General features: G+C 54.0%; 2 protein-coding genes across 5 annotated transcripts in view; one reads left to right on the forward strand and one right to left on the reverse strand.

Moving 5' to 3' along the window:
• SPINT2 (serine peptidase inhibitor, Kunitz type 2) overlaps positions 1-5199 on the reverse strand; it is a 36862-nt gene extending 31663 nt beyond the window's left edge. For all 4 annotated transcript variants that reach the window (XM_032248924.1, XM_032248923.1, XM_032248922.1 and 1 more), the window contains exon 1: positions 4309-5199. In XM_032248924.1, coding sequence (XP_032104815.1) covers positions 4309-4414 — 106 coding nt within the window. In that variant the 5' untranslated portion in view covers positions 4415-5199. The remainder of the gene's footprint in view (positions 1-4308) is intronic.
• Positions 5200-11538: 6339 nt separating this feature from the next.
• Positions 11539-17392, forward strand: PPP1R14A (protein phosphatase 1 regulatory inhibitor subunit 14A). Its single transcript, XM_032248925.1, has 4 exons — positions 11539-11970; positions 15080-15160; positions 15729-15761; positions 17181-17392. Exons 1-4 carry the CDS (start codon positions 11770-11772, stop codon positions 17307-17309), a joined length of 444 nt encoding a protein of 147 aa, XP_032104816.1. The 5' UTR covers positions 11539-11769; the 3' UTR covers positions 17310-17392.
• Positions 17393-18236: the final 844 nt, after the last annotated feature.

Below are 18236 nucleotides of genomic sequence, written 5' to 3' on the forward strand. Positions count from 1 at the left end.
GTTAACTGACCACTCCTAAAGGACCTTTTCAGTTTCTATTCTGAGGAGGAAATACATTAACTGGCCTTGTGTTGATCAATGTCACACATTTCAGAACCCTCCAAATACCAGGATTTACCACCTGGGTGAGAAAAGGAAAAAAAAATCATGTTTATTTGCGGCTGCCTGATAAAAGGATTTCCCTTAACTGCCATCACACACACACACACACACACACACACTCACTCTCTCTCTCTCTCTCACTCACTCTCTCTCTCTCACTGTAATGTGCAATTTATAAAGAACTGTTAGGTATCACCTACCTTTTACTAAATGGAGCATATGTTTAAGGTAGGGGTCACAAGCCAAAGGCCTACAGAGATAGAGGGCAGGCAGCGGCTGAGACGAGGCAGGCTGAGTGAGTATCTATGGGCTGGGGAGTGGTGTATGTCCTGCCTCAACGAGGCATTCAGCTCCAGCCCGGGACTGCTGGGCAGGAAAACAGGCCTGTGTTCTGGTCCCATTCCATCACATCTTCATGTCTTTCAGACAAAGCCAAAACCTACATTTTTTTTTTTCTTTTACATTTTTAGAGACGAGGTTTCTCCATGTTAGTCAGGCTGGTCTTGAACTCCCAACCTCCGGTGATACGCCCGCCTCGGCCTCCCAAAGTGCTGGGATTACAAGCGTGAGCCACTGTGGCCAGCTCCAAAACCTACATTTTTACATCTAAAAAATCCCAATTCTGGAGAATGTATAAGTCACATAAAAGCTGTGTGAAGCTTCCTGGGAGTGGCCAGTTTATAATCTCTGCGTGCTTTCCACTGCAGACTATAACTGTCCCTATCGCTAGACTGGGGAGCCTTCTCACCTGGCACAAGCTCAGCTTCCCCCCAACCTCTGTCTGCAGAGGTTGGAGTCAAGACACTCTTGGCTGGGCCGTGTACGGCCGTCCACCTGTCCCTTCCCACCTGCCCTCACTACTCAGAGCCCCATCAACACATCAATCATAGACCACACAATGCTAAACACAAGAAGCCCTGACCTGAATTAACCCTCACTCTCACAGGGTGGCAGTGGGGCCTCCTTTGTCCCCATCTCCCCTCTCCCAACTCCTGGGCCCTCTGGTGGTACTCAGGACTGGTCCTCAGCCAATCTTCTATGTCTTCAATCTCTCTGCTGAACATTGCTGCCACCCTCTTATCTAACTGGAATCTCCCCTGAGGACACACCTCCTGGGGCCCTTCCAAGTGGGGAAGTCTCCTTGCTTCTGGGAGCTGCTTCTGGACTGTTTCTCTTCACCCTCCCCAAAACCCCCAGCTGGGAAACTCTCATTATCAGAGTAAATCATTCACTACCCCTCCCCGTGCGTTATCTGTCAACTCAGACAACTATTCCTTTCTTCCTAACTTTAGCTCTGGGCCTGCCGCCTCTCCGGCTGCTCTTACCATTCTTGGAGATTTCTACATCCAGGTAGATGGTCCTCTGGCCTCTTGGTCCCAAGGCCTCCAGCTGATCTCATCCCACCCCCACCGCCCTCCCTCTCAGGGTCACACCTAGACCTACCTCAGTAACTGCCACCTCTTCAGAAGCTCTCTCTCATGCATCTCACTTACTACCCACTGCATCCTGTCTTCTTCATTCCCTTCAGGACCTCAACTCCGACAATCTACTTGCCCTACCACCTCCGCCCTCTGCCCCCCTCACGTCTCCACACAGAACTAATTCCTTGACCTACCCCCATTCTCACTCCCTCACACATTCTCTGCTCACTCCTCCCTCACCACCACACTTATCTGGCAGCACGGAGCTGCAGGCAACACCTCACTCCCAGTGCATGACTTGCTTCCCGAGAAAACAGAAGCAATCAGGAGGGAGGGAGAAAAAAAAAAAAAAAATCAAACTGCCTCCTGCCTCGGATTAAGCTGTTCAAGCTTTCAAACAAACAGAACTTGTGATAAGTGAGGGCATGAGTTCACCCAGTCAGACACTAGTACTTCTGAAAGGTCAGTAGGTCCAGCCGGCGGCAGCAGTCAGGGAGGCCACTCTGAACAGAGAATGCCTCTGCAGTGAGACCTGGCTTTGTCAATTACTACTGTCAAGTGACCTCGGACAAGGCGCATAACTTCACCACCGCACCCGGCTGTTTTAAAGGTTAAAGGGCACATTCAAGCTCAGAGTAAGCACCAGAGGTAACAAGAGGCCAGGTAACTAGAAGGTACATCCTAACGTAATTACTTCACCTGAAAAAGTCCAGCAGGGCTTTGCTGCCAAAATTCCGGTTCTGACTGCAAGAATGGTCAACGTCTGCATTCCCGACTCCCAGTCACCTACAGCCCAGCCTCTCCCCACCAATTCAATTTTTCCTCCTGCCTGGAGCATAGGGAAATTAACCACTCCCCAGAAGTTACTACAGGTGATGACTTGGTGCCCACATATCCTGCTCTCTTTTTTCTCTCTCTTGAGGAGTCTTGCTCTGTTGCTCAGGCTGGAGTGCAGTGGCACGATCTCAAGCGATTCTCCTGCCTCAGTCTCCAGAATAGCCGGGACTACAGGTGTGCACCACCACAGCCAGCTAATTTTTGGTAGAGACGGTGTTTCACCATGTTTCCTAAGCTGGTCCTGAATTCCTGGCCTCAAGTGATCTGCCTGCCTCAGCCTCCCAAAGTGCTGGGATTACAGGCATGAGCCACCGCACCCAGCTTTCTTTTTTTGGGGGGGGGGGACAGAGTTTCACTCTTGGTGCCCAGGCTGGAATGCAGTGGTGGCATCTCAGCTTACTGCAACATCCACCTCCTGGGTTCAAGCGTTTCTCCTGCCTCAGCCTCCTTAGTAGCTGGGATTACAGGCGCCTGCCACCACGTCTGGCTACTTCTTTGTATTTTTAGTAGAGATAGTGTTTCACCATGTTGGCCAGGGTGGTCTCGAACTCCTGACCTCAGGTGATTTGCCCACCTTGGCCTCCCAAAGTGCAGGGATTACAGGCATGAGCCACTGCACCCGGCCTTGGCCTTCTGATTTTTAATAGGTCTAGTCCTGAATCCAGACTGCTTTCTCTTCGCATCCAGTACCTGTCTATAAAGCCTTAGGGCACCTGGCTCTGGCCTATCTCTTCCACCTCCCATCATCCTCCAGTCCTCCCCTCCCTCACGCCTGTTCTATCCAGGCTGGCTCTGTCTTTTCCTTGAACCCAACCCGGCTTGTTCCAGCCTCAAGGCCTTTGTACACCATTGCCTGTAACTGGACACTGGTCCCCCAGGTCTGTGTGTGGCTACTGCCTCCTGATTCTTCATGTTAGAGCTCAGATGTCACCCTCCTCAGAGAGACATCCCCTGACCACCTCTGCTAAAGCCGCCCCATCAACTTACGTCACCCTGTTGGTGTACTTCGCCTCGTTCATTTACTTCTCAGTAGTTTAATCTCATGGCAAGTGCTCTCTAAACCTTCCCTAGCTCTGCCTCTCCCACTGGAATAGTAGCTCTGTGAATGCAGGAACCCAGCTCGTCTGAGTTAACTGTTATCACCGGCGCCAGTCTCTGGCACGTAGCAGGGCCTCAGTAAGTTTTGCTGAATCAATGAATTCTTCTTTCAAGAGAGCTCTTTTCAAAACCCGCTGGTGCTTGTCAGAAGCAGTTAAGGTTATAACAACACTTGTTCAAAGAGACCTTTCAGGCCACACTTCCTTCACAGTGTAGAGGTTTAAATCACCTTATCCGCCACCGACTTCTAAGGACCAATTCAAAGAACCCAACCCCAGCTGCTCAATGCCAACACTCTCGCGCCTTAGCAGAGCTGCTTCTTCCCCACACTTACTTCCTTTCTTCTCCCTCCTTCTCGGGCACCTACTTTACTGCAACCCAACTACAAAAGCTTCGGGGGAGGCTCTTGATCAACCTCCAAAGAGGCAGGGGTGAGGGGGGCGTCTTCCCTGAGTCTAAAACGGCCACCAGGTCACCCAATCCAACCCCCACCCTCTCAGGCCTGGCCTCTCCCTGGGCTTTGGCCATGGAACTTTCCACCGCCAGGAGGAGGCTGGTCTTCAGTTCAGTTCGTCACCCCCTTCCTGCCACAGGAAAGGCCAATGCCACACCTTCTTGGTCAATACCTTCCTTCATCCGAAGGAAACTCTCCTGACCCTCGCTCCTCCGCCCGTCTCCGCTCTCGAGAGCTCCCAAACCTCATCTCAAGGCTCAATCTGCCAGGGCTGGCTCCACCACACCCCCTGAACTCCATCAAGTCGCCCCTAGTTTCCTCCCCCGCCAATTCTCCCTGCTCGGATCCCCGTTGGCCCCCTCGCTCCTTCCCCCTGCGACCCGCCACGACCCTCACCGTGGATGCCGCGTTCTCCGTCGGCCGCCAGGACCTCGGAGAGGAGCAGCGATGCCAGCAGGGCAAGGAGCGCCCGGCCCCGCCTCGGCCCGCACAGCTGCGCCATGGCCCGCTCCGCCAAGACGCTCAGGCGACGCCGCCAGGCGCCAGCCGTTGGGGTCTCGCGATCAGGTGCCGGAAGCCCCTCGCCGCGCACGCGCACTGCAGCGTCTCGCCTTCAGGTGCAGGCGCTCGAGGAGGGTCCGTCAGGTGCCGAAGCCCCCGGAAGCCGCCTTTCCGGACGTTCCGTGAGGGGACACCCGACCTTCTCCGCGCGCGATGCCTGGGTCTGCTCCTCACTCGCGCCTTCGCGGCCTGCGACACTCAACGCCCCTCCGCGCGTTCAGAGCCCCGCCACACCTCCCAACGTGCGGGGGTCGCCAGAGCCAATGGCGGACGCCTGGAAGCGGCTCCCGAAGGTGGCTGAGCAGGCAGGAGGCGGGGCGCACCTGGCGAGGCGGGGCGTGCAGGGCGCAGGCGCAGAGGGCAGGCACCTGCGCGGCCGCTCCCACGACCCGGGCGCACCTGGGCCCGCCCCTGGCGCCGGGGAAGAGGCGGGGCTTGCGCGAGCCTCGCCCCCAACAGCCTTGCCGGGCCCGCTGAGCACCTGCCACCCTGTCCGTGGGCTGGGTGACCCGACGTCCGAGGAGGGCCTTCGCTCTTGGACTGGCCTCAGGGTGGGAGGAGGGGGCGGCAGACACGGGTTTCTTGGAAGCCTGTGGTTTTCTGCCGGCCTCGCTTCCGCTTTCCTGTGAATTCCTTCGTGAATTCGGAGTTCACTGGACTCCTGCTCCGGGGCTAAATGCTGGGGATCCAGCGGTGGCCATGCCAGACTGATCTCTGAGTCACCAAACAGGCTAGCGGAAGCTTCGTGCAAAGTGATGAAAGCTGTGATGGGGGAGAGCCACGCTGAGGGATCAGAGGCTGGGACGCTGGAGGGGCAGAGCATGATGGAAGTCCAGACACCTTTACCATCCAGCGTGAGAAAGAGCCAAGGAGGGCTTCCTGGAGGAGGTGACAGGCCCATGTAAAAATAACAGTCCCGGGCCCTGGCTTCAAGGTTCTCAGGACAGATAGGGAGACAAATACTTAGCAACGGGCAGCAAAAGACTTGAGAGGAAGGAAGCCCCTGGGGAATACCAGAGGAGACACCTGACCAAGCCTGGGAATCAAAGAGGGCTTCTTGGAAGAGGAGTTATGTGAGCAGACTCTAGAAAGAGAAATTAAGTGGTGCAGTCACACAAGTAGAGGACAGCCAACAAGGTAATCCAAATAAATGATTATTGAAAACACTTGCCCGGTGCAGTGGCACGTGCCTGTAGTCCCAGCTACTCGGGAGGCTGAGGCTGGAGGATCCCTTGAGCCCAGGAGTTCTGGGCTGTAGTGTGATATGCTGATCAGGTGTCCGCACTAAGTTCAGCATCAATATGGTGACCTCCCTGGAACAGGGGACCACCAGGGTGCCTAAGGAGGGGTGAACTGGCCCAGGTCAGAAACCGAGTAGGTCAAAACTCCTGTGCTGATCAGTAGTGGGATTGCACCTGTGAATAGCCACTGCACTCCAGCCTGGGCAACATAGTGAGACCCCATCTCTAAAATAAATAAATAAAAAAACACTTTTATTATTTCTTTTGTTTGTTTTTGAGACCAAATTTTGCTCTTGTTGCCCAGGCTGGAGTGCAATGGCATGATCTCGGCTCACTGTAGCCCTGACCTTCTGGACTCAAGGGATCCTCCCACCTCGGCCTCCCAAGTAGCTAGGACTACAGATGTGAGCCACCACATCCAGCTAATTTTTAAATTTTTTTATGGAGGTAGGTGTCTTGCTATGTTGCCCAGACTGGTCTCAAACTCCTGGCTTCAAGGGATCCTCCTGTCTCATCCTTGCAAAAGTGTTGTATTGCAGGCATGAACCACCACACCTGGCCTGAAAACACTTTAACAGTGCCATACAGGCTGGCATGGAAAATAGCAAGAGATCCTTTGAATTGGGTGGTGGAGGAAGGGCTCTGGGAGGGGTGGCTTTGATAATGAACTTTTAAGGACGATAAAGGCCAAGGGACAAACATCCCGAGCATCAGGAACAGCAAATGCAGAGGTCTTCAGGCAGGAAAGAGAATAGTGTGTTCAGGAGCCAGGGCCACGCCCACTCTTCAGTTCCCTCCTAGCATAATAATACATGAAGAGCCTTAACCGAGTTGTCAAAATGGTGTTTACCTTACACAGTGGAAGTTTAAGCTTGCAGTGAGGTCATGGACTCAAGGTGGAGTCTGAATGCGAGGCCAAAGCACCTGAGTCCCCCACTGCCACTCACGCCCACCAAACCCAGGCCTGAGCATGAAGACAGAGAAGAATGTGTTGAGCTGTTGAGGCTTGGAAGAAGGCAGAGGCCTCTTCTTTATTTTATTTTATTTTATTATTATTATTATTTTTTTTTTTTGAGACAGAGTTTCACTCTTGTTGCCCAGGCTAGAGTACAGTGGCATGATCTCCACCCACTACAACATCTGTCTCCCGGGTTCAAACAATTCTCCTGCCTCAGCCTCCCGAGTAGCTGGGATTACAGGCGTGCACCGCCAGGCCCAGCTAATTTTTGTATTTTTAGTAGAGACGGGTTTTCTTCATGTTGGTCAGGCTGGTCTCGAACTCCCGACCTCAGGTGATCTGCCCGCCTTAGTCTCCCAAAGTGTTGGGATTACAGGCATGAGCCACAACGCCTGGCCAGAAAATTATTTTCAGTAATAGTCACGTAAGAATCATTGTTGTATTTCTTTTTTCGGTCTTTTGGTGGGAGGGAGCCTGCTTTTTAGTTTTAAAACAATTAACAATTGACCAAATAAATTTCAATTTTAAAGATATTACTCAAATCCAGTATGAATGAATATTTGCACTTGCTGGCTGGGTACGGTGGCCCATGCCTATAATCCCAGCACTTCGGGATTAAATCATTTGAGCCCAGGAGTTCAAGACCAGCCTGGGCAACATAGCTAAACCGCTTCTCTACCAAAAATAGAAAAAATTGGCTCAGCTTGGTGGCGCATGCCTGTCCTAGCCATTCGGGAGGCTGAGGTGGGAGGATCGTTTGAGCCTGGGAGGTGGAGGCTGCAGTGAGCTGGATTGTGCCACTGCACTCCAACCTGGGTGACAGAGTGAGACCCCATCTCAAAAAAAAGAAAATTTGTGGCCAGGCACAGTGGCTCATGCCTGTAATCCCAGCACTTTGGGAGATTGAGGCAGGCAGATCACGAGGTCAGGAGATCAAGACTATCCTGGCCAACATGGTGAAACACCCTCTCTACTAAAAATACAAAACATTAGTTGGGTGTGATGGCACGTGCCTGTAATCCCAGCTGCTCTGGAGGCTGAGGCAAGAGAATCCCTTGAAACCAGGAAGCAGAGGTTGCAGTGAGCCGAGATTGCGTCACTGCACTCCAGCCTGGCGACAGAGTGAGACTCCATTTCAAAAAAAGAAAATTTGCTCTTGCCAAATAAAAATATTACAACTCAAAGTTCATACCATTTGTTTTTTGTGTGTTTTTTTTTGTATTTTAGTTTCACCATGTTGGCCAGAATGGTCTTGATCTCCTGACCTCCTGATCCGCACACCTCAGCCTTCCAAAGTGCTGGCATTACAGGCGTGAGCCACCGCATCTGGCTTTCCGGTTTGTGTGTGTGTGTGTGTGTGTGTGTGTGTGTGTGTGTGTGTGTGGCACAGTGTCTCACTTTATTGCCTAGGCTGCTCTCCAACTCTTGGGCTTAAGTGATTCTCCTATTACAGGTGTGAGCCACCACACCCAGCCACTTTAAACTTTAAACACAAAAACTCGAAAGGAATATGTAGAGTGACAGAATAGTTTCTTCATGTTTATAATCGTTGTGCTACTATTTTTATTTCTAATATATTATTAAAATGCAAGAACATGGCTGGGTATAGTGGCTCATGCCTGTAATCCCAGCACTTTGGGAGGCTGAGGTGGGTGGATCACGAAGTCAGAGATGGAGCCCATCCTGGCCAACATGACGAAACCCCATCTCTACTAAAATACCAAAAACAAAACAAAACAAAACAAAAAAAATTAGCTGGGCATGGTGGTGCACGCCTGTAGTCCCAGCTACTCGGGAGGCTGAGGCAGGGGAATTGCTCAAATCCAGGAAGTAGAAGTTGCAGTGAGCCGAGATCGCCCCTCTGCACTCCAGCCTGGTAACAGCGAAACTCTGCCTCAAAAAAAAAAAAAATTAGCTGGGCATGGTGGTACGCACCTGTAGTCTCAGCTACTCAGGAGGCTGAGACAGGAGAATCTCTCGAACCTGGGAGGCAGAGATTACAGTATGCCGAGATTGTGTTACTGCACTCCAGCTTGGGCAACAAATTGAGACTTCATCTCAAAAAAATAAAAAAAATAAAGAAAATATATTTATATAGATATAATGTTAGAAAGTGGTAAGTGTTATGTATAAAACAGAACTGGGTGAGAGGCGTGAGAGTTGCACTGTGAGATAGCACAGCCAGGGAAGAACTCACTGAACAGAGGGCATTGGAGGGAGTGAAGGAGTGAGCTCTGCGGACATTCTAGGGAAGCACTTTCCTGGCAGAGGAACTTGGAGTGAAAGGTGCTGAAATAGGACTGTCCCTGGCACAGCTGGGACTGCTAAACCAAGGAATTTGGCCTTTAGGATGAGGTCTATGGGGAGCTATGGATAGTTGTTTTTTGTTTATTTTTGTTTTTTTGAGACAGGGTCTTGCTCTGTCACCCAGGCTGGAGTGCAGTGCTGTGATCTCAGCTCACTTCAGCCTCCACCTCCTGGGTTCAAGCAATTCTCCCACCTCAGCCTCCCGAGTAGCTGGGATTACAATCATGCACAACCCATGCTTGGCTACATTTTTTTTTTTTTTTCATTTTTAGTAGAGATGTGATTTCGCTGTATTGGCCAGGATGGTCTCGAACTCCTGACCTCAGATGATCCACCTGCCTTGGCCTCCCAAAGTGCTGGGATTACAGGTGTGAGCCACGGCACCTGGCCTGTTTTAAATTTTTAAATAAAATAGCTTTATTGAGATATAACTCACATACCATACAATTCACCCTTTTATTTTTTTATTTGTATTATTTATTTATTTATTTATTTTGGGGACAGAGTCTCATTCTGTCGCCCAGGCTGGAGTGCAGTGGCACAATCTCAGCTCACTGCAACCTCTGCCTTTCAAGTTCAAGCGATTCTCCTGCCTTAGCCTCCCAAGTAGCTGGGATTACAGGCATGCACCCGCACGCCCCGCTAATTTTTGTATTTTTGGTACAGACAGGGTTTTGCATTGTTGGCCGGGCTGGTCATGAACTCCTGACCTCAAGTGATCCACCTGCCTCGACCTCCCAAAGTGCTGAGATTACAGGCATAAACCACTGTGCCCAACCCCAACTCACCTTTTTAAAGTTTACAGTTTGGCCACATGTGGTGGTTCATCCCAGCACCTTATGAGTTATACGATTTGCCATTTTTTTCTCCCATTCTATGGGTCATCTCTTCACTTTCTTGATGATGTTCTTTGAAACTCAAAAGTTTTACATTCTGGCTGGTTGGTGGGTTGAGGTGCCTCACACCTGTAATCCCAGCACCTTGGGAGGCTGAGGTGGGAGGATCACTTGAGCCCAGGAATTGGTGAACAGCCTAGGCAACAACGGGAGACCCTATCTCTACAATTTTTTTTTTTTTTTTTTTTTTTTTGTGAGACAGCGTCTCACTCTGTCCCCAGGCTGGAACAGCAAACTGATCTTGGCTCACTGCAACCTCCACCTCCTGGGTTCACCCAGTTATCTTGCCTCAGCCTCTCCAGTGGCTAGAATTACAGGCACGAGCCACCATGCCTGGCTTTTTTTTTTTTTTTTTTTTTAATTTTTAGTAGAGACAGGGTTTCACCATGTTGGCCAGGCTGGTCTTGAACTCCTGACCTCATGATCCACTTGCCTCGGCCTCCCAAAGTGCTGGGGGACTACTGGCATGAGCCACTTCACCCAGCCACGTTTACATTTTAAAGTATAGGCCAGGCACGGTGGCTCATGCCTATAATCCCAGCACTTTGGGAGGCTGAGGTGGGCGGATCACCTGAGGTTTGGAGTTCAAGACCAGCCTGACCAACATGGAGAAACCCCGTCTCTACTAAAAAATACAAAATTAGCTGGATGTGGTGGCTCATGTCTGTAATCCCAGCTACTCAGGGGGCTGAGGCAGGAGAATCGCTTGAACCCAGGAGGCAGAGGTTGCGGTGAGCCCAGATCCTGTTGCTGCACTCTAACCTGTGCGACAAGAATGAAAGAGTGAAACTCCATCTCAAAAAAAAAAAAAAACAAATTTAAAAGTGTAATTCTTGCTGCTCATAATTAGCAGTGGGAAGCCTGTTTTGAGGTAAGGGACTTCCCTGGCCACCCTGGCTAAAATTGCAACCCCACCCTCACTCCATTTCTCCTTTTCTGCTTTGTATTTCTCTAAAGCACTCATGATAAACAGTATAATACTGTACTTACCACGTTTCTCATCCGTCCCCGCCACAACTGTCAACTCCTTGGGACTGGGGCTTGTCTGTTTTGTTTTATTCCTGGGGCCTAGAGCAGTGGCTGGTACAGAATGGATACTTAATAGATATTTGTTGAATGGGGCCGGGCAAGGTGGCTCACACCCGTAATCCCAGCACTTTGGGAGGCCAAGGCGTGGTGGATCACCTGAGCTCAGAAGTTCGAGACCAGCCTGGCCAACATGGTGAAACCCTTTTTCTACTAAAAATACAAAAATTAGCCGGACGTGGCACATCCCTGTAATCCCAGCTACGCCGGAGGCTGAGGAAGGAGAATCGCTTGAACGCGGGGACGTTGCAGGGAGCCAAGATCGCGCCACTGTACTCCAGCCTGGGCGACAGAGAAAGACTCCGACTCAAAAAACAAAAACAAAAAAAGATATTCTTTGAATGGAATGAAAGATGAACAAACGGATGGATGGATGAGTGAATGAATGAACGAAGCAACAAATGACGCTCGACCTTCTACGGCGGGTCAGACGCTCCCGCACCGCCCCCCGCGGCCGCCAGAGGGAGCAGACAGGCCGGGTCCCAAGTGTCTGTCCTGGCCCCCCGCCCCCCTGCCCCCCACCCAGGATCCAGGCCCGAGAATCCCATACGCCGGGACCCGCCCAGGGCTCTGGGACCCCGCGCATACCTGAACCCGGCACGACTGCAGGCTTCAAGCCGGCGCAGCGGCCTGCCCTCGCGCAGGAGACAGGGAAACTGAGGCCCGGGGCGACCAGGGCGGGGCCGACCTCCCGCCGAGCCCCCGCCCCGCCCCCCCCCGCCGGCCAGCCACGCCCCGGCCCGTAAGAAGCACCCGGGGCGCGAGGCCAAGGCGCACAGAGCGGGGCCGGGCGGGGGCCAGCAGCGCGATGGCAGCTCAGCGGCTGGGCAAGCGCGTGCTGAGCAAGCTGCAGTCTCCGTCGCGGGCCCGCGGGCCGGGGGGCAGTCCCGGGGGGCTGCAGAAGCGGCACGCGCGCGTCACGGTCAAGTATGACCGGCGGGAGCTGCAGCGGCGGCTGGACGTGGAGAAGTGGATCGACGGGCGCCTGGAGGAGCTTTACCGCGGCATGGTGAGCCCGGGGAGGGGTGGTCCGGGACAGATCGAACCCGGGCGCGGAGACCCAACGCCGTTGGGGTCTCGGTGCACGCTCGCTGGTGCACAGGCAGCCTGGCCTGCACAAGGGGACGAGTGCCCTAGGGCCGGGCACTCACTGGCCTGGCCGTCTGTCCCCACAGCATGGAGCTTGTGGACACACAGAGAGAAACACGCAAACTCGTGGGTCTCCAGAGATGTGTCCAAACGCCTGGGGAGGGCCGGGGGTTAACCTAAGGGAGAGAAGAGGCTAAATGGAGCTGAAACCGCCACGTCTGGAGAAAGAGTGGGGGAAGGGGGATGTCGTAAAGCCAAACATAGACATGGTGACAGAGGAGATACAGCCACACAGAGACCCAGGCAAAGGAAGCAACAGCAGACACAGCCGTGCATAGTGAAGGAAGCTAGAGCCACTCACAGCACAGAAGCAGCAGCCATGCACAAACTCACAAGGACACAAGCGCGTGGGGGCTGGAGGGGGACCCCCACAGATCAGCATACGCTACAGCCACAGCCACCCATAGACACAGCGGCGTGGGCCACAGCTGTAGGCAGATGCAGCAAACTCCACTCAAACACAGAATGACTCCGGTTGCAGCCCTCCGTTCCCTCCTAAAGGAAAAACTATGACCTGACCGCCTACAAACACAGGCACAGACCCACAGCCACTCAGACAGAAAACAACAGAAACTGGCCCAGCACAGTGGCTCACGCCTGTAACCTCAGCACTTTGTGAGGCCGAGGCAGGAGGACTGCTTGACGTCAGGAGTTCAAGAGCAGCCTGGGCAATATGGCGAAAACCTGTCTACCAAAAATATAACAACTTAGCCAGGCGTGGTGTCACCCACTTGTAATCTCCGCTCCTTGGGACACTGAGATGGGAGGATTGCTTGAGCCCAGGAGGCCAAGGTTGCACCACTGCACTCCAGCCTGGGCAAGAGAGTGAGTCCCCGTCTCAAAAAAAACAAAAACCAACAGAATTTATAACTACACTCAGACATAAAACTGTGTCAACTATAGGCACAGGTGGACATACAATGCAGAACCCACCGGGGCCCGCAGGCACACAGGAGCTGAAGCCACGGCTGTACGTTTTGACAGACACAGGTACTTCGTCACTTGAGTCTCTGCTTGAATCACACTTTCAGTGACTTCTTTTTTCTTTTCCCTTTTTTTTTTTTTTTGAGACAGAGTCTCACCCTGTCTCTCTGTCGCCCAGGCTAGAGTGTAGTGATACAATCTCGGCTCACTGCAACCTCCGCCTGCAAGGTTCAAGCAATTCTCCTGCCTCAGCCTCCGAGTAGCTGGCATGGCAGGCATGCGCCACCATGCTCAGCTAATTTTTTGTATTTTCAGTAGAGACGGGGTTTCATCATGTTGGCCAGGCTGGTCTCGAACTCCTGACCTTGTGATCCACCTGCCACGGCCTCCCAAGGTGCTGGGATTACAGGCATGAGCCACCTCGCCTGGCCCCTTTTTTTTCTTTTCCTTAGAGATGGGGCCTGGCTGGCTGCATGCAGTGGCTCGAGCCTGTAATCCCCACACTTTGGGAGACTGAGGCAGGCAGATCACTTGAGGTCAGGATTTCAAGACCAGCCTGGCCAACATGGCGAAACCCCGTCGCTACTAAAAATACAAAAATTAGCCCAGCATGATGGTGGGTGCTTGTAATCCCAGCTACTTGGGAGGCTGAGGCAGGAGAATCGCTTGAACCTGGGAGGTGGACGTTGCAGTGAGCTGAGATCATGCCACTGCACTCCAGCCTGGGCGAAAGAGTGAGACTCCGTCTCAAAAAAAGAAAGATGGGACCTCACTATGTTGCCCAGGCTGGTCTTGAACTCCTGGGCTCAAGCGATTCTCTCTTCCCAGCCTCCCAAACTGTCAGGATTATTTATAAGCGTGAGCCACTGCACCGGCCTTCTGTGACTTGTGTACCTACAGTGTACACAGGACCCAGGAGTCGTCCTTTTCACAGTGCAACAATGGTGGGAGGCATGGCCCGTCTCCCACAGGGACACGCAGTCCCTCTGTTCTCACACCTGGGCCCACGCAGGTGAACAAGTGTGGTCGCTAGCGGCAGGTGGCATCTCTGAGGTCATTCTTGGTTGGGGGGCCCTCCAGCTGGCTGAGGGCACATGATGACGCATCACACACCTACGCCAGAGGCTCACACCTCACCCCTGCAGGACCATAGTTCCCTATACGAAGCCACCTCACGCTGCTGGGTCCCTCTGCATCCTCAGCCAGCCCCGGGCCCTTGGCATCAGGCAGTGGCCCTGGCAGAGACTCACACCTGTGTCCTTGCTGAAGCGGCTTCACCACACAGAACCAGGACCCTCCAGCCCTGAAGCCGACAGCCGGACTTTGGGTTGGGGAGGAAAGGATTCCTAACCTCTTGTTGCCTCAACAGCTGGGGACAGCTGGGTTGTGCTCCTGGCAGGGGCACTGAGCCGGCCTGTGCTTGGGCCGCCGCCTGCAGAGGCCACACTAAGCACCCACTCTTAGCAGCCGAGTTCAGCTTCTGACTCATCCCACCCACCCACCTTGAGGGGCCTCGGTGGTCTTCCCTCTGGTCTCACCAGACTGCATTTTGGCCCCTGAAGGGCTGGCCCAACCCCTCCCCTCCCTTCCTGTTCCCTGGGGGAAGGGGCCGCCCCAGCTGGCTGCTGTTTGCCAGCCTCTCCTCCCCCGCACCTAGCGCTAAGTAAGACTTTTCCTTGAAAGGGCAGAAGCCAGCCCCTCTCCTGAATCCCAGAATCTGACATTCCAAGGCTCCACCAGGCCTGTTTTCCTCTGTGGGAACCGGAGCCAAGGCGAGAGCCTCGTGCCAGCCCCGAGGCTCCCGGGGCCCAAGGGCCCAGGCTTGGGGCTGGTACAGGGCCCCAGGGCTCCATCAGCCCATCTGCCACCCCCCCCCCCCCCCCCGATGTCCCGCCTTGGCAGTGCTGTCCCTGACTGCCACATTAATGCTCCAGAACCCGCCAGCTGGGCCCTGGGGCCCGTGGGGCTCCTGCAGAGCCCTGGGCAAAGGCGGGGGACGGAGGGAGGGAAGGGGACCCCGAGCACCTCTCCCTCCCTGACCCTAGGAGGCAGACATGCCGGATGAGGTCAACATCGACGAACTGCTGGAATTAGAGAGTGAAGAGGAGAGAAGACGGAAGATCCAGGTAGGTGGGGTGGGGGGCGTCCCCAAGCCCCCCACTGCGCACATCCATAAAAATAATAGCAATCGTTCCCATGTTTACTGAGTGCTCACTGGATGCCAGGTGCTGCTACCACAGCCTGACACACATCCACCCACTCATGTCATCCTCACAGAACCCTCCGAAGCAGGCCCTAGTGTGAGCCCATTTTCCAGATGAGGCAAATGAGGCCCAAAGAGGTTGACTCCCTTGCCCAGCATCACACAGCTCAGAAGGAGCAGAGCTGGACGGTGAACCCAGGCAGTTTGGCAGCCCTGTCCTTGCTTATGGCTTACACCTTTTTAGAGGAGGGAAGTGCCGTGTGACCTCCTGGCCCTCTCCTGTGACCACTGGATCCAGTGACTCACCCCTTCTCTGAGTCGCTCCGCATGCCTCTCAGGCTCTGTTCCTCTGGAAGCTTGGTGGGCAGTCCACCCTGGAGTCTGACTTCCATTTGTCTCGCTGCTGGGAATTTTTGGGAAAGTGAAGGGGCTGGAGGGGAGGAGGTGTTAGTCATTTCACTTCTTTATTTATTTTTGGTTGGGGGTTGTAGGGACTCCTGAAGTCCTGTCGGAGCCCCATCGAGGTGAGTTTTCTCTCCCCAGTTACTGGCCCTTTTCTGGCCCCACGTACTCTGATGGGGGAGGGGGAAGGAGCCGGCCATGCCTGGGACAGGCAGAAGGATCTCTGGGGAACCCCCGGCACCCCCTCCACAGCTCTTTCTGGTCTCCAGGGGTGTCTTTTGTCCTCCTCCTCATCTCTCTCCCTCTCCCCCATCTGCTGAGGGGGCTCCATTCTGTCCTCGCCCATCTGCCTGGTTTCTGCCTCTCCTGTGCCTGTCCTTCCGCCTTCGGGCTCAGTCTCCTTCTGTCCCTCTCCCGTTACTGCCTCCACCACCCTGGGCTCCCTTCTCTACCTCTGGGGGCCCCTCCATCCTCCCAGGCCCTGCAGCTGAGCTGCCCAACCCCTCCCACTTCCTCCCCTGCTTTAAAAGGGAAAAATATTCATGTTTCTCCAGCTAGCTCTGGACAGCCTGAGGGACAAATGTCATTGTGTGTCTGTCTGCCCGGGATCTGTCTCTGGGGGCCTCTGTGTCTTCTCCGTCCCTATGTCTCTCGCTGTCTCTGTCTCTACAAGTCTCTCTGTTTCTCTGTGTGTTTCCCCCTCCCCTACTCCCTGTCTGTCTCCTTGGCTCGCTCTCTTCCTAGCTGTTTCTTTCTTTCTTGTTTTTTTGAGACAGAGTCTTGCTCTGTCACCCAGGCTGGAGTGCAATGGCATGAACTCGGCTCACTGCTACCTCTGCTTCCTGGGTTCAAGCGATTCCCCGCCTCAGCCTCCCGAGTAGCTGGGATTACAGGCACCCGCCACCAAACCCAGCTAGTTTTTGTATTTTTAGTAGAGATGGGGTTTCACTGTATTGGTCAGGATGGTCTCAAACTCCTGACCTCAGGTGATCCACCCACCTCAGCCTCCCAAAGTGCTGGGATCACAGGCATGAGCCATCTTGCCTGGCTAACTTTTTTTAAAATTTGAGACAGAGTCTCGCTCTGTCTGTCACCCAGGCTGGAGTGCAGTGGCGCGATCTTGGCTCAGTGCAACTGCCGAGTCCTGGGTTCAAGCGATTCTCCTGCTTCAGACTCTGCAGTAGCTGGGTTTACAGGCACGTGCCACCACGCCCAGCTAATTTTTTGTATTTTTGGTGAACACAGTTCACTATGTTAGCCAGGATGGTCTCAGTCTCCTGACCTTGTGATCCGTCCACCTCAGCCTCCCAAAGTGCTGGGATGATGGACGGGAGCCACCGTGCCCGGCCTCCTCGCTCTTTCTCCATCTCTGCCTCTTTCTCCCGGTTCACTTTTCTGTGTGTCTATAGCCTCCACCCCTAACTCCCCCCACCCCACAATCAGAGAACAGGAGGAGGCACCCAGGTCAGGGACTGGGCTGGACAGGGGCAGGGGGTGCCCCTGCCGCTCCCATGTTCTCAGCTTCCCCACCCTGTCCTCAGGACTTCATCCAGGAGCTGCTGGTAAAGCTTCACGGCCTCCACAGGCAGCCCGGCCTCCGCCAGCCCAGCCCCTCCCACGATGGCAGCCTCAGCCCCCTCCAGGACCCGGCCGGGACTGCTCACCCCTGACCGTCTCCCACTCTCCCTGCCCCCCTCCCTGGACGCCGCCCCGGCTTGTGTATAAGTTGTATTTAATGGTTCTGTAACAATAACACTGTGTGGCTGTTTTTCCTCCCCGGGGTTACCATGGGCTTCCCCGAGCTCCGCCCCCAGCCTCCCTCTCTCCTCCCGTGGCCTCTGCCCTCATCCCTGCCCCAGCACCGCAGCTGGGCCTGCCAGATGGAGAATCACTCCTCCTGGGCCAGAGAGCATGAGAAGCCGCCCTGCTGACCCCACACCCTTGGGACTTACATCCTAGACCCCGCCTACCCTTGAACTCTCCACCCCGCCCCCATCCCTAGTCCCAGCCAGCAGGGCCCCTATATGCGGGCTCCTGCAGGAATCTGGGTCAAGGGCCATGCTCATGACCGAAGGTGGCCAGTATCGACTCAATACAGGTATTCACACAGCAAACAAATCATTCAGCCACTTCATGAAATCTGTGCTGTGCTTACAATAGCCCTTGGTACTGAGGCTACAAAGATGAGAGGAAAATGGTCTCTGGCATCAAGGTACTCACACACTATGGGGGGAGAAGGGCCTGAGTGTGAGGGTCAGAGGAAGGTGTGCTGAATGGCCCAAGATACCTGGGAGCCTGGCAGTGGGGAGGGAGTCATACACTCTGGGGGTGGTGAAGAAATCTGGGAGGGCTTCCTGAAGGAAGTGACATTAAGGCAGGCTTTGAAGGATGCATAGGAGTTCTATAAAATGGATACACCGCTCTGAGAACTCTGAACTTATGGGTGGAAGGATTGATATTGGGGCAGAGCCAGGGAAAATACCAAATGTTGCCAGGGCCAACCACAAGTCAGGAAGGACAATGGCCCCCAGAGCTGGGTCAGGGAAGCTCCCCTATTGAACCAGGGTTAACCTTTCATGCTGGGGCATGGAGAGGCC

Source organism: Sapajus apella, unplaced genomic scaffold (assembly GCF_009761245.1).
Source record: "Sapajus apella isolate SASKATOON/1434 unplaced genomic scaffold, GSC_monkey_1.0 scaffold68, whole genome shotgun sequence".
NCBI classification, from domain to species: domain Eukaryota; kingdom Metazoa; phylum Chordata; class Mammalia; order Primates; family Cebidae; genus Sapajus; species Sapajus apella.